The sequence below is a fragment of the Bactrocera neohumeralis genome, unplaced genomic scaffold (genome assembly GCF_024586455.1).
Source record: "Bactrocera neohumeralis isolate Rockhampton unplaced genomic scaffold, APGP_CSIRO_Bneo_wtdbg2-racon-allhic-juicebox.fasta_v2 cluster09, whole genome shotgun sequence".
Lineage (NCBI taxonomy): Eukaryota > Metazoa > Arthropoda > Insecta > Diptera > Tephritidae > Bactrocera > Bactrocera neohumeralis.
In genome coordinates this window covers 16351284-16363506 of record NW_026089622.1, presented here as the reverse complement: position 1 = coordinate 16363506, position 12223 = coordinate 16351284, and the positions used below count along the sequence as shown (strand labels likewise).

The 12223-nt window shown below is 34.9% G+C and overlaps 1 protein-coding gene across 1 annotated transcript in view; it reads right to left on the bottom strand.

Annotated features, from left to right (window-relative positions):
• Window positions 1-587: 587 nt before the first annotated feature.
• LOC126764441 (mitochondrial import inner membrane translocase subunit Tim17-B) overlaps window positions 588-12223 on the bottom strand; it is a 77108-nt gene continuing 65472 nt past the window's right edge. The window contains exon 4 of the mRNA XM_050482129.1: window positions 588-940. Within this exon, the coding sequence (XP_050338086.1) occupies window positions 738-940 (203 nt within the window). The 3' untranslated portion in view covers window positions 588-737. The remainder of the gene's footprint in view (window positions 941-12223) is intronic.

The window sequence follows — 12223 nt, the reverse complement described above, 5'->3', positions numbered from 1 at the left end:
TTCCGACAAATGAGCAACTTCTTGAAGAGAAAATGACGTTTGCAAAATTTCTAGACGATATCTTAAAAACTGAGGGACTAGTTCGTATATATACAGACAGACAGACAGACGGACATGGCTAAATCGACTCAGCCTTTCATTAGCTCCGCTCTGCTACCGTTCCCAATTTTCTGCTACCGCTACGCCAGAGCATAGCCTAACATTTCATTTTTTGCTCTCGCTACAGCTATAGTTTTTTACCTAACAAAACTCGGAGCAGAGTAGAGCACATACTTTTACATTGTTATGCTAAGGCTATGCTGTGGCTCCCGACAAAGTGAGAGCGGTAGCAAGAGCTAAATGAAATGCTAAGGGAGTAGTGTAGTTTTTCAAATGCTGCATATTACTAATATCTTCCCTTATTAAAGTTTACAAAAATATCTAATTCAGGCAGCTATTCAAGGTTCAGGTATATCGTTTTCAAAATTAGTAATTCGATATTTTCCAACATCCACTTTCATATTGTGAACTCAGCGTTGAACTTATTTCGATCCCAATTTAATTGATATTATTATCGGAATATTACAGGGCTATTAAAACAACATAACGACATACTTCATAATTTTTATTATTTTCTAAATGATATTGGTGTGCTGTGAAAACATATTAAAATTAATTTATACTGGCATTGATATACATACACAAATATGACACAACGCATATGTATAAATAAGTGCTCATTTTAAATGAACACATTTTCACTGATATTGCGACTGATGTTGATGGGTCTGCCCAAAACCAAAAGATTGTGCAGCATCACCTAGTGCTGTGGGATCATCAATCGGTGGCGTAGGATTCCGAAACTGCTCTGCAGAAAGACGGGTAAATAAAATCCCGACTCCTTCAATTAAGGCCAGCAACACTCCGCCAATTATAGCACTTCCAGCCATTGCAGGTATGCCTAAAAATAAGAACACAAAAATGATTAATACAATTAGCCCTATTCCCGTTGTAGTTTTAAAAACAAATAAGAATGGCTATTTGGTATTCCTGTTGGCGTTGCCGACATTTACCGACAATAAATCGTATTCCTCATAGGGCCCTATTCCCATTGTCAATATCGTTTTAAAACGAAACAAGAACGTCTCTGTGGCATTCCTGTTGGCATTATCTACAATTATTGAAAATAAATTGTGATTTTTACTTTGAATAGGATACAGCCTTTCTTTGTTGTTGTAATAATAATTGAGAACGATGTAGAAACAAGCACTTTTATTCGAAGTGAATATGAAAATTTCTAACTCGAATTTTAGTGTCAGAATTAGAAAAAAATTCTTCGTATGCCAAAGATTTAATAAAAACCATTGATTTTCAATATGTTTTGAAGAGATATTCATTTGCACGTCCATGCCGCGGCGGAGACTTTTGTCATAAAGTAATTTATGCTATGTTCGGACCGACAACGAAAACATGTTTTCGTGGGAAAAACTGGTTTTCGCTTGTGTTTTCGTCCATGTAAAATCTGTCAAACGAACACAGTTTTCGCTGAAAACTACTTAAAAATTTACATTCCACTCATTATAATCGGTGCCTGCTCTAGTTTAATCGATGTTTTTGGAAGACATATTTTGCCGACCCTAAATTGTCACTTGATATATGTTTACATTCGATATACAAATCATATTAAGGGGATTCTCTTGCTTTTGCAAAACCTTGCACGGTGCAGAAATTGCAGAATTTTCCTCTTGGTGCAACGGCACAACAACAAACACACGCAGAAAATTATTTGCAATGGCTGTAAAATATGTCAGACCAAAACCCATGTTTATTTCCGTGCCGTCATATATCACTAGATTCTGCAATGGGTGCTCTCTTGGCCTTGCATATTTCGGTATAGGATTTTTACATTTTGTGTCATCGTGCAATCTTGCAAGAGCAAGAGAATGCCGCTATTGAGAGTTGTCAGTGAAAACTCATCGAAAACACACATTGTCAGTCCGAACGACTTAGATTCCACAACATACAAATGTGTTTTCAAAATGTTTTCAATGTCGGTCCGAACATAGTATAAAATTTGTAAAACTGCATTTGTATGGCTATGAAGGTGTTTAACATTTATGTACGTATATATGTATACAGTGGTTCCATCGTATAATCGGACAGAAGTTTGTCTAATATTATTGTGCTCCAAACATTAAAGCAGAATGTGTTGTTTTCCACTTTTATTTACACTTTTTATTATCAAATACCTAAGTGGTAAAGAAAACGTAACCCTTTTGAACATAAACTGAAAATTGAAACAAAAAAACTAAAACAATTAAATTTTTTGTGCTCAACAAATAATCGGACAAAACCAAATAGTGCCACTAAATATATAATATAAAACAAAGGGAGTCAATATCAGGTTGTTCAATGAGTTTTGTCGTTCGATAAGAGAGGGCGCTGCTACTAACCCAACATTTTTTTTTGTTTTGTTAGTACAATCAATCTGTCAATTCATTCTTTGTTTACAAGCCATTTAGTGTCGCCGTGTCACAGTATTTTCTTACAAGCGCTAATTTGCATTAGCGGGCTTAATTTACATTTACTTGCGCATTTGACCCATGTTATTCATAAGAATTTCGTGCATTTAGCTGAATTTACCAATTTTGAGTATGCAACACTGCTCAAAAATGGCCGATTTTTGCTATTTTTGACAGATGTCGCTTGAAGTCTGCCGCCTGCTTTGCGTTTACAGCATCAGAGGTAAGCAGTTTTACACTCTATTATCTTTGAACGAAGGTAATAATAAACGAATTTTTTCATTAAATTTATATCGATTTTCCAAACATACTAAAATTTCTATTAATAATTTCTCTTATTAATTCTTATTTCACTTTTTGAAGTGGGCACTTTTGTGGGTGACATTTTCAGCCGTTCTCGCGACAGATGAGACTTTACACAGGTATACTCCGGGTGTATTCTTATAATATATGTATACTATACGCGCTCTTTGCATGGGCATTCGTTCGTGCTCTCGCGACAGATGAGATTACATACCTATATGTATACTCAGAGCAGTGGTCGGCACAAACTAACTTCACACTAATTTTGCATACTAACTTCACACGTACGCTTACGCTCTATCGTTCAGTCGTTGCCGAGCCAGCAACGAATTAACATCACGCAAGATTATAGCGCAAAACCAAATATGCCCTGCGAGAAATATTTAATGATTCTAAATGCCTTTGGTGCCATGCAATGCCTTTTATGTTCCAAGCCTTTTAAAGATAATAGGGAATATATCCTTAAAAGACATTTCGTTAATTTTCATTAAACTATTAATTATTTATAAAATTTGCTTAATTTTAATTCCAATTCCAATTTCTCACTGACTCAGAGTGTATAGGTCAGTGGTCGACATGAGAGGATCTGTCACTGTGTTAGTGAGCACGAAAAAAAGTAGCCCAGTTTGAACTTTTAAATCTAAAGTGTTGATAGAATTAATAAAACCATTGTTGTAGTGCTTTTGTATACTGTAGTGTTACTATATTTTGTATACATTATTACAACTGCTGCTCGTCATCACGTAAATAAATTATTATTTTATTTGGTAAATTTTGTGACGTACATGATACGTATGTATGTACATAAACAAATGCAACACGTTATTAAATAAAATTATTTAAAAAATGAGAAACACGGGGGGTACATATGTATATGTTTACAATAGCGTACAATACTATTAGTATACGCTTAGGTATACATATATCAGCTGTCTCTTTCTTCGGCTAGGGAGACAACTTCCTGTTTTACCAACAGTTACATTACAAAAATACAAGTTTGGCGCTACCGTTTAAAAAAGCGCTGCATTTAAAGTTTGAAGTTGATAAATTTTTACAAAATTACAGAAAATCTCGAAATTTTGGGAAATTAGGAAAATTAACTCTATGCTCATTTCAGCAAAGAACTAAAAATTATCGGAAAGCCGGAAAATTAGGAAAACCTGAAAAATCGAAAATATACTCCTTTTATTAGAGAATTTCACTAGGGACGTGATTCAATGGTCGGAAAATCTCTAAAAATTATGGGAAAGACAGAAAAGTAGGAAACCCCGAAAAATCGAATATATACTCAATTTAGTAGAGAATTTCACTAGAGACGTGAATCGACGGTCGGAAAATCACTAAAAAATTATGGGAAATCCGGAAAAGTAGGATATAGTTTCTATATTATTATACTTCATGTCCATTCAAAAAGTGCCCACATTGCTTTGATAAACTTGATTTTCTATGTACGATTTCTCATGTCGCGAGCGCACCTAAAAATGCTCACCCAAAAAAGTGCCCAACGCGCCATAAGTTCAAGTTTTCACTTCTGCCTGCACTCCCTGAGTGCAACCCCCCTTTGCTTTTTTTTTTTTTAAATAAACAAATTTCACAATCAGCTGTCTAAATGCACAAGTCTGCCGTCTGTCACCATAAAATTTCAATGCGCATTAGCGTTGCTTGATGCGTATTAATTTTGTTCGTCTGTCAGGGCTATATATTTTTGGAAGGTGTAGCACCAAAGGAAATTCACGAACGAATGTTAAAAGTGTATAACGATTGTTCACCTACAATTAGAACAGTAGAAAGATGGTGTTCAAATATCATTCAACATGCTTAGTTGTTTAGTGTCAGCATAGCCGAGATATTATAATACATAAATATGTAAAAACACATACAGTTCACTAAAAATACATGTATAAATACATACATATGTACATATGTACATAAACAGACCTATGACTTTACATGCAATGCACATACAATAATAATAAAAATGCATATATTGAATAAAACTTCATTGAGGTATTAACATTTGGTCCTTCGAGCCGGATTTAGTGCTCGGTCAAATTAAAAGTCATATAAAGGCAATATACAAAAAAGCGCTGTTTAAAGTAAAGGCAAAATAATTGTAAGACGGGAGAATATTCCCGTATATTAAACTGAATACATATGTAAGTCGTTTTAGCAAGAAACTAGACGCAGTGATCCAACTGCCATACAAAGACATACTCAACGGCTATGAATCGAGGCACAGCAAGGTCAACGAGGCGACCAAATCAATACACCTCCAACGATTTCTTTGGAGAATACCCAGAGTTACACAAATACGAAGTTTTGCGGAAAATATTCTCAAAAGGGAAATAAACCGGAACAAAATTCTTGATGCCCAGGCAGATTTATCCGAAAAGCTATTGTACACGTCAAACACTATTTCAGCAAAGCCATTAAAAAAAATTTCCATATTCAAGAGGAAAATTGAACTCCCCAGAAAAATAATTGATGATCTCAACAAAATAATTACAATAAAAAGTAATCATATCAAACTTTTGAAATTTGAGTTTCATCAAATGCCCAATTTTCACACAAAGTATTTTACAGAAATTGCTATTGAAGTTGAGAAATTGAGTATTTCGAGAACCTTAAACATTGTAAAACGAGATTACAAGAAGGCGAGTCCAAATCCCTTGAAGAATTTCATGAACCTTCAATAACACTGGTAGCCGCATAATTTGTGACATGAAAATTCTTGGGTGTTTCTAATGCAGTTTGATACCCTGAAGTCAAATCTGAAAACTGAAAACACTCACAGATATTTTGTAACCTGCGGCTTCAGATTTTACAATACATAAAATTTCATTACATTGCATTATCTTATATTTTCAATAACTGGATTAGGGATTTTACCGGTTTAGACCGGTTCTGCCTGCTTGTTTGAAGTAAACAGCGTATTCTACTATCATTTATTTGGACTCAAGTCCAAACATACGTTTAATTACAGATCTAGTATACTGTTCAGAAGTTAACCTTTTGTTTAAGAGGCTATACCAGTGTAATGCATGAAAAATTAGGCGATTTTCGAGAATTTTTTTTTAAACAAAGTAATCGATTGAATGTTTTGAACTTCTTTGAGCGTAATAAGGTATACAAGGTAATACAATGTTCAGACCGACACTTAATCACAGTACTTCGGCTGTTGAGTGGTTTATCCTACTAATCCGATAAATTTATCAAGATTTTAAAAATGACAATTCAAAATCCCTTCATCGAAGTGATTTGAAACTGATCCACGCTAAATCTCTCGGTGCAACTCTGATTTTGCGCCATCTACTTGTTAGCATTGGAAATCTATTACATTATGACAGCTGATTTGGACACTACAGAGAGAAAAAAATTATAACAATTAAATTTTTTTTAAAGCAATGAATCTAATTTCACCTGAAAATCGACTTAAAAAATGAAAAAATGCGTCCATTATTTCCATTATATGGAAAATATTTAAAATAAGACAGCTTTTACTTCAAAATACTAAATGACAATGTTTTCTTTTGATAAATATTAGGCGATGTGAATTCTTGAATGGCAAAAACAGCTGCTTTTTTTATCTTTCCAACGGCAGTGAGAACGGGCTGATTATTGAAGGGCTTAAATGTAATCTTATCCCTTCAAATTTTCGGTCTGAACATGGTATAAGCTCTAAAGTAAACAAAACATTTTGAATCTAGCGTCCCTGGTGGCGCCATCTATATGTCGACTGGAGCATTAGAATCTGCTTTTTATTGATTGTAAGTGAATTTATTGCGTTTAAAGTGTCCGGATGTTTGTGTTATTGGTGCGAAAATGAGCTTCGAACAAAGAGCCAACATTAATTTTGTTTTAAAATTGGTAAAACTTTTACCGAAACGTTTCAATTGATGAAACAAGTTTATGCCAATGATTGCCTATCCCGTAGCAGAGTAGTTTCAACGTTTCAAAGTGGTCGTGAGGACATAAATGACGATCAACATGTGGGACAATCAAAATCCGTGATCATGAATTCATCAAAAATCACCCGAAATTATCATTGAAATTCATGGAAATGGAATTGAACATCTCCAAAACATCGATTTATCGCATTTTGACCGAACATTTAGGCTTACGAAAGGTGTGTGCACGGTTTGTTCCGAACAAATTGACTGACGACCAAATATTGCTCAGAATCCAACATTCGAAGAACGACTTCTTCCTTTTCGGAAAAATGCATTTGCCCATGAAACGAAAGCGTTTTGCAGATGTAGAGGCTATTCAAAACGAGCTAAAACACACGTTCGACATGCTTTTGGAACCTGCAAAAAGCTGTATTGAAGCAGAAGGAGCCTACTTTGAATAAAATATATTGATTTTGCCGAAAAAACCATATGTTGTATTTTTTTAAGTCCTGTTTACTTTGGAATGCACTTTGTACTATCAGCTACATTTTAAGATTTTTATTTTACAAAATTGTTGAAAAGCAACGGAGTTATTGCTGTCTTAAGAGGTACCAAAAAAAGTGCCTCAACTGCTGACATGTTTCCGGGCGAATGAGTATCTGAGAAAAAAATATCAAAAAGTTTATTAAACCTAAAGATATTTCTTATACAATGAACTACGATCTTTGAAAAATATCAAAAATTAACAAAATGACATAATTTTGAAAAAAAAATATCGAAGGTCATTGTATAGTAAATGTATCCAACATTACTTTTAATTTGAAGCCGATCGGTTAATTTTTCGTTGAGTTATGATGTCAGCAATTTTGAATAATGTCGTTTCGAGAAAAACCCGTTCAAAGTTTCACATATACATACATATATGTTTGTACCTTCGAACGTCCGCTCTTTAGAAGGCTGCCACCCGAAAACAATTCAAGATACGACCTTGCCGATTTCACAGAATACAAACTATAAAAAAACATTGTTTCAAAAAAATTTTTTTTTTTTTTTGCTTTTTCGATAGCTTATATCGGGTGATTTTTTAAGAGCTTGATAACTTTTTTTTAAAAAAAAAACGCATAAAATTTGCAAAATCTCATCGGTTCTTTATTTGAAACGTTAGATTGGTTCATGACATTTACTTTTTGCAGATAATTTCATTTAAATGTTGACCGCGGCTGCGTCTTAGGTGGTCCATTCGGAAAGTCCAATTTTGGGCAACTTTTTCGAGCATTTCGGCCGGAATAGCCCGAATTTCTTCGGAAATGTTGTCTTCCAAAGCTGGAATAGTTGCTGGCTTATTTCTGTAGACTTTAGACTTGACGTAGCCCCACAAAAAATAGTCTAAAGGCGTTAAATCGCATGATCTTGGTGGCCAACTGCCCATGCATCCCGAAAAATGCACTGTTTGGTGTGGTTTGTACGCTGGTGGAATCATTGGACCGTATTTTTTCAAAGATGCTGTTGGACGCAACGTTACGGTGAATGGCGATCGCTATCGTTCGATGCTAACAAACTTTTTGTTGCCAAAAATGGAAGAACTGAACTTGGTTGACATGTGGTTTCAACAAGATGGCGCTACATGCCACACAGCTCGCGATTCTATGGCCATTTTGAGGGAAAACTTCGGAGAACAATTCATCTCAAGAAATGGACCCGTAAGTTGGCCACCAAGATCATGCGATTTAACGCCTTTAGACTATTTTTTGTGGGGCTACGTCAAGTCTAAAGTCTACCGAAATAAGCCAGCAACTATTCCAGCTTTGGAAGACAACATTTCCGAAGAAATTCGGGCTATTCCGGCCGAAATGCTCGAAAAAGTTGCCCAAAATTGGACTTTCCGAATGGACCACCTAAGACGCAGCCGCGGTCAACATTTAAATGAAATTATCTTCAAAAAGTAAATGTCATGAACCAATCTAACGTTTCAAATAAAGAACCGATGAGATTTTGCAAATTTTATGCGTTTTTTTTTTTTAAAAAGTTATCAAGCTCTTAAAAAATCACCCGATATATTCAACAAGTAAGGAAGGGCTAAGTTCGGGTGTCACCGAACATTTTATACTCTCGCTTGATAAAGTGATAATCGAGATACTGTTATTAGCAACTTTTTTGCGAGAGTATAAAAATGATGCCCTCTGAATTACATGAAAATGTCTGAGAGATTTACCGATATTTTCGGTGAAAAATTAGGTTATGTTAGGTTAGGCACTGAGTTCTTCGTGTTCGATATCAGGGACCTTGAAAAGTTATAGTCCGATGACGACAATTTTTCCCACAAGGGTTACCTCAGCTCAAATACAATATTTGTGTAAAGTTTTATTCCGCTATCATCATTGGTTCCTAATGTATATATTATACAGAGAAGGCATCAGATGGAATTCAAAATAGCGTTATATTGGAAGAAGGCGTAGTTGTGAAGATTTCACCCATATTTCTTACATGTCATCAGGATGTTGAGAAAATATTATATACCGAATTTCATTGAAATCGGTGGAGTAGTTCCTGAGATATGGTTTTTGGTTCATAAGTGGGCGACGCCACGCCCATTTTCAATTTAAAAAAAAAGCCTGGGTGCAGCTTTCTTCTGCCATTTCTTTTGTAAAATTTAGTGTTTCTGACGTGTTTTGTTAGTCGGTTAAGGCACTTTTAGTGATTTTCAACATAACCTTTGTATGGGAGGTGGGCGTGGTTATTATCCGATTTCTTCCATTTTTAAATTGTATATGGAAATGCCTGAAGGAAACGACTCTGTAGAGTTTGGTTGACATAGCTATAGTAGTTTCCGAGATATGTATAAAAAACTTAGTAGGGCGCGGGGCCACGCCCACTTTTCCAAAAAAAAATTACGTCCAAATATGCCCCTCCCTAATGCGATCCTTTGTGCCAAATTTCACTTTAATATCTTTATTTATGGCTTAGTTATGACACTTTATAGGTTTTCGGTTTTCGCCATTTTGTGGGCGTGGCAGTGGGCCGATTTTGCCCATCTTCGAACTTAACCTTCTTATGGAGCCAAGGAATACGTGTACCAAGTTTCATCATGATATCTCAATTTTTACTCAAGTTACAGCTTGCACAGACAGACGGACGGACGGACAGGCAGACATCCGGATTTCAACTCTACTCGTCACCCTGATCACTTTGGTATACATAACCCTATATCTGACTCTTTTAGTTTTAGGACTTACAAACAACCGTTATGTGAACAAAACTATAATACTCTCTTTGGCAACTTTGTTGCGAGAGTATAAAAATATCCTGTGAAATCGGCGAGGTCGTATCTTAAACAGTTTTTGAATGGCAGCGTTCTAAATAGCGACCTCTCAGAGATGCAAACATATAATGTATAAGTGAAACTTTAAACGCGTTTTTAAACGACATTTTTCAAAATTGCTGACATTATAACTCAACGAGAAATTGACCGATCGACTTCAAATTAAAAATGTATAGTTGAATACATTTGCTGTACAATTGACTACGATCTTTTTGATTGGTTGAAAATTGTCAATTTGGCATTAAAAAAACGACAATTTTTTTCGTAAAAAAACGATTTTTTTTTCAAAACTACGCCATTTTCTTAATTTTTGATATTTTTCAAAGATCGTAGTTCATTGTATAGAAAATTTATTTAAGTTTAATAAACATTTTGAATTTTTTTGTTTCAGCTCCTCAATCGACCGGAATCATGCCAGCAGTTGAGGCACTTTTTTTTCGGCACTTCCCCAGACAGCACATAACTTTCGTTATTTTTCAATATTTTTGTAAAAAAAAAATTTTAGTATAGCTTAAAATATACTCTATTACGTCCATAGAATGTCGAAACAATTCAATATAGTACTTTCTTTTAAAAAAATTCACGAAAATCGCCTAATTTCTTATGCGTCACACTGGTATAGCCCCTTAACGCACCAGGATAGAAAAGTTTTTTTGATCCACGTGATTGGCGTATATTCATTGATTCCTCTCAACTTAGTTTAAAGGCGGCATTGGTTCATAACGGTAACAAATATCCATCTGTACCCTTAGGATATACGAAATACTGTTGCTTCCTTTGCGAATGGGACAACCGTGCGAGAGACTGTCATTATGTACAGAAACAGTGGCCAGTACGTCGGGCACTCACTCCGGGAAAAAAACGTTACCAGTGAACCACAAGTTGATCTCAAAAAGGTATTACTACCACCTACGCATATTAAAATGAATTTAATGAAGAAGAAGGCAATGGACAGAAGTGGAAATTTCCAGCAGTCAGTGAAGCATAAATAAGGGGGGCATATTTGTGAGTCCGCAAATAAGAGAACTAATGAAAAATAAAACATTTGAGGAAATGCTCAATGAAACTGAAATACGAGCCTAAAGTGCCTTTAAAAGTGTTATTCAAAATTTTCTTGGAAATAGAAAAACTGACAATTACAAAGATATTTTGACTGAACTATTTACTACCTATAAAAAAATGGGTTGCAACATGTCCCTTAAAATTTACTTTCAGGATTTTTTCCCGGAAAAGCCGTAAGTGACGGACATGGGGAACGGTTCCACCAAGACATTTCTGCTATGGAGAAACGGTACCAAGGCAAGTGGAGTGCCAGTTTGCTTGCCAATTACTACTGGACATTGTTAAGAGAGACTGGAAAAACAAAATATCGCCGAAAAACATCGACAGTAACATTTTAAGGGGCTCTACCAGTGTGACGCATGAAAAATTAGGCGAATTCCGTAAATTATTTTAAAAGAAAGTACTAGATTGAATGTTTGACGTTCTATGGATGTAATAAAGTATATTTTTAGCTGTATTAAAAATTTTTTTTTACAAAAATATTGAAAAATAACGGAGTTATGTGCTGTCTGCGGAAGTGCCGAAAAAAAAGTGCCTCAACTGCTGGCATGATTCCGGTCGAATGAGTAGCTGAAACAAAAAAATTCAAAATGTTTATTAAACTTAAATATATTATCTATACAATGAACTACGATCTTTGAAAAATATCAAAAATTAAGAAAATGGCGTAGTTTTGGAAAAAAAAATTCGTTTTTTTACGAAAAAAATTGTCGTTTTTTAATGCCAAATTGACAATTTTCAACCAATCAAAAAGATCGTAGTTCATTGTATAGCAAATGTATTCAAATATACCCAGTTTTAATTTGAAGTCGATCGGTCAATTTCTCGTTGAGTTATGATGTCAGCAATTTTGAAAAATATCGTTTCGAGAAAAACGAGTTTAAAGTTTCACTTATACATATGTGTTTGCACCTCTGAGCGGTCGCTGTTTAGAACACTGCCATTCAAAAACTATTCAAGATACGACCTTGCCGATTTCACAGGATATTTTTGAATATATAAAAATCATCGAAAAACCAAAAACAAAAAAAAAAATTTTAACCCTGGTCGAGACCAACGGTCTGATACACTTAGTCGAGACCAATGGTGCTTGGCTAGGCCAAGTGGTGTTTACATACATTTGTATGGAAATACGTGTTGTATTTACA